The 2,765-nt window shown below is 37.7% G+C and overlaps 1 protein-coding gene across 1 annotated transcript; it reads right to left on the bottom strand.

Annotated features, from left to right (window-relative positions):
- Positions 1-530: 530 nt before the first annotated feature.
- On the bottom strand, positions 531-2,554 carry LOC143023893 (protein FAM200A-like). The gene is made up of 3 exons (XM_076182553.1): positions 2,522-2,554; positions 2,161-2,391; positions 531-2,024 (listed from the first exon to the last, which is right to left on the bottom strand). Exons 1-3 carry the CDS (start codon positions 2,552-2,554, stop codon positions 531-533), a joined length of 1,758 nt encoding a protein of 585 aa, XP_076038668.1.
- Positions 2,555-2,765: the final 211 nt, after the last annotated feature.

Here is a 2,765-nt window from a genome sequence, read left to right as displayed (position 1 = left end):
CTCAGCAGAGCAAAAGAATATAATATAACGGGGGTCACACAGTTTCCTTTGGCGACTGGTGACAGCCGCGTAGTAGGACCACTGTGCAGTGCTGTCGCTTTTCTACATAAGCTAATTCTACACGTTTTCTATTTACCTTGTATAAGAGAAAACGATGTTGTTATGAGACACCTCGCTAAAGGTGATAGGGCCTATATAATTGTTGTACCTTTCATTTTTATTATTTATTTTGCTCCAAATCTTTAAATTAAATGAATACTCGGTTAATAAGGGGTAATTATAAATTTTTTAACTAAGGTTACGATTTATTTTAGAATCTATCGGTACACTGATAAAGCATTATTTGGATTAAATTTAATGCATCCCCCATCAGCCTTGACCGCTTCAGATACCTTTATTAAAGCAGTGAGTGAGGGGATCTGTAAAGAATTTCGATTTTTTTTTATATTTCCGACAATTGAAAAAAGTCTTTCGGCGTCAGCATTTGATGTAGGCAGTGCGAGGACTTGTAGAGCGAAGAGTGCATAATGTTAATATTTTTTTTTATGGCCAGTGTGGTCTTCAAAATCCATCATTTTTATGAAAAAATCTTCTCCACTGAGGCGTTTCCATTCTTCAGGAAAATTGAAAAAATCAAGTTTGCGCCATTCATCATCGAGCTCATTTATATTTCCTGAAAACAGTCGTGGTACAGCTTTTGTAAAATCTACAAGTGTATTCATTTCATCCCTTGTACGTTTGTCCATTATTTTTTTGGGTGACAAAAAAGATGCCATTTTCCATAGGTCGCTATCAATTGGGAACCTTTTTTTGATTTGCACTGCCATTGTGATGAGGAAATCCCTACATCTTGATTTCACATCTGTTATTAATGTAGGATGTTTTAAGGTTGATTGGTCCTGGAATAATTGGTGCATTTCGGGTCTCAAATAAATTTGATTGATTGGCAAGAAAATCATGACATCTGTAGGATCTATATCTGCTATATTGATGTTTCTAAAATATTCAGCACTACAATAAGATCTCAATAAACTTCCGAGTAGTTCAGTGATGGATTCTTGCAATAAGTGAATAGTTGGCTCATTACTTTGAAACATTAGATTTATTTTCTTAAATTTAGGAAGAATATAATTTAAGAATGTAAGATACATTTTCACTGAGGGATCTCGCATCTTTTCAATTATATTTTGAATTGAAAGTAACCTTAGTTCTGATTCTTTTTCGATGAAGTAAAGCCTTAGAGGTTGCCACTGCTCCAAGATGCGAGCTACAGCTTCGTGGTATGAGAGCCAGCGTGTTTGACAGGGGTGCAGGATCTTATGTGGCTTGACATTGCAAAAATTTGGAAAAATCTTTAACTCGTGCTTCCTTTTGGCACTATGAGAAAAGAAGGAATATATATCTCTTAGCAGATCTTCACATTTACGAGGAAGTTGTTTAGCTGCCTCTGATGCTGCAAGGTGGATGGAATGACATATACAGCGAAATACTGTTATGCCAGGCAAACTATCTTTGAGGCGGCTGGTTAAAGAGTTATTTTCTCCCATTATGTTTGAGGCACCGTCCGCTGCAAATCCAATAAAATTACTCCTTGGGATGTTATGACTATCTAGTGTCTCCATTAACTTTTCATATAAGTTCTCCCCTGTTGATCCCACAGAACTACTGCTATAAAGGTTGATCAAAGAGAAGAAGCATGTGTTTATTTTGTGGCTGGTCAAGTCAAAATACCTTACGAGTACAGCACACGTTTTGGTGCAACTGACGTCAGTTGTCTCATCTATTATGATTGAGAATTTGTATATCCTCAGCTTCTTCACGAGATCTTCTGTGATGGCGTTGGCCAGTGACTTCATGGTCTCGGTACATTTTGTCTTATGCATGTGAATCCCCTGGGCAATTGCAGAGTCAGAAAACATAACTTTCATTAACTCCACCATATGGTCAATGATGGAGAATGAAAGATTGTGCTCTGCAATGAATGCCATCTGGAGAGCCACAGCTACAGCAATGCTGACACCAACCTGAAAAGGATTTAAACTGTTATACATGTATTTTTGACTCATTAGATGTATAATTTTTTAGGTAACATTTATCCTTAAACTTGCTCTCTATTCATATTAAATAGATAAGTAAATAGGAAATTATATATAACCCTACAGGAGAAGATGAAGTCTCTTGCTTGGGTAGATCTTCGAATTTTTGCGCATTGAGGATATGCATCTTTGTCTCCTTGTGCCTTGTTATGGCTGTCAAATGAGCCCCAAACTGTCTCTTGCAGAATACGCAGCTTGCCCTCTCAGGGTCTTCTATTAAGGAAGACAACCATGGTTGGAAAGCAGGGTCAGCCATCCAGACATCTCTAAATTTCCTCTTAGGAGCCATACCAATCTAAAAATTACGTACAAATAATAATTAAATAATTAACTACAATACCCACATAATATAGAGATTACGTCTAAAATGGACACGTTTTAATGCAACAAAGGTAGTTATTATTGAAAAGAAAACAAAGACTTACCTGGTCAGTGGACGTGGGTGTAATGACAACCATGGTAGAGAATGGTGACGAAGAAAACAAAACCCCGCCAAAATATGACGTCTTGTTTAATACACAATCCAAGATCTAAGAATATAAGGTCTAACCACTTCCGACCGAATTTCGAGGGAGTTGGCGCAGCGGGCCCGTGAACGTCACCTGGCTGTTCAAAGTGGGGTTGGCGGGTCCTATAGCTGTCAGTTGAAGCTGGTGCAGCGTATAGGAA

This window comes from Oratosquilla oratoria, unplaced genomic scaffold, assembly GCF_046742065.1.
Source record: "Oratosquilla oratoria isolate Oo_2021 unplaced genomic scaffold, ASM4674206v1 SCAFFOLD68, whole genome shotgun sequence".
In the NCBI taxonomy this organism is placed as follows: Eukaryota; Metazoa; Arthropoda; class Malacostraca; order Stomatopoda; family Squillidae; genus Oratosquilla; species Oratosquilla oratoria.
This window is presented reverse-complemented; position numbering and strand designations above follow the sequence as displayed.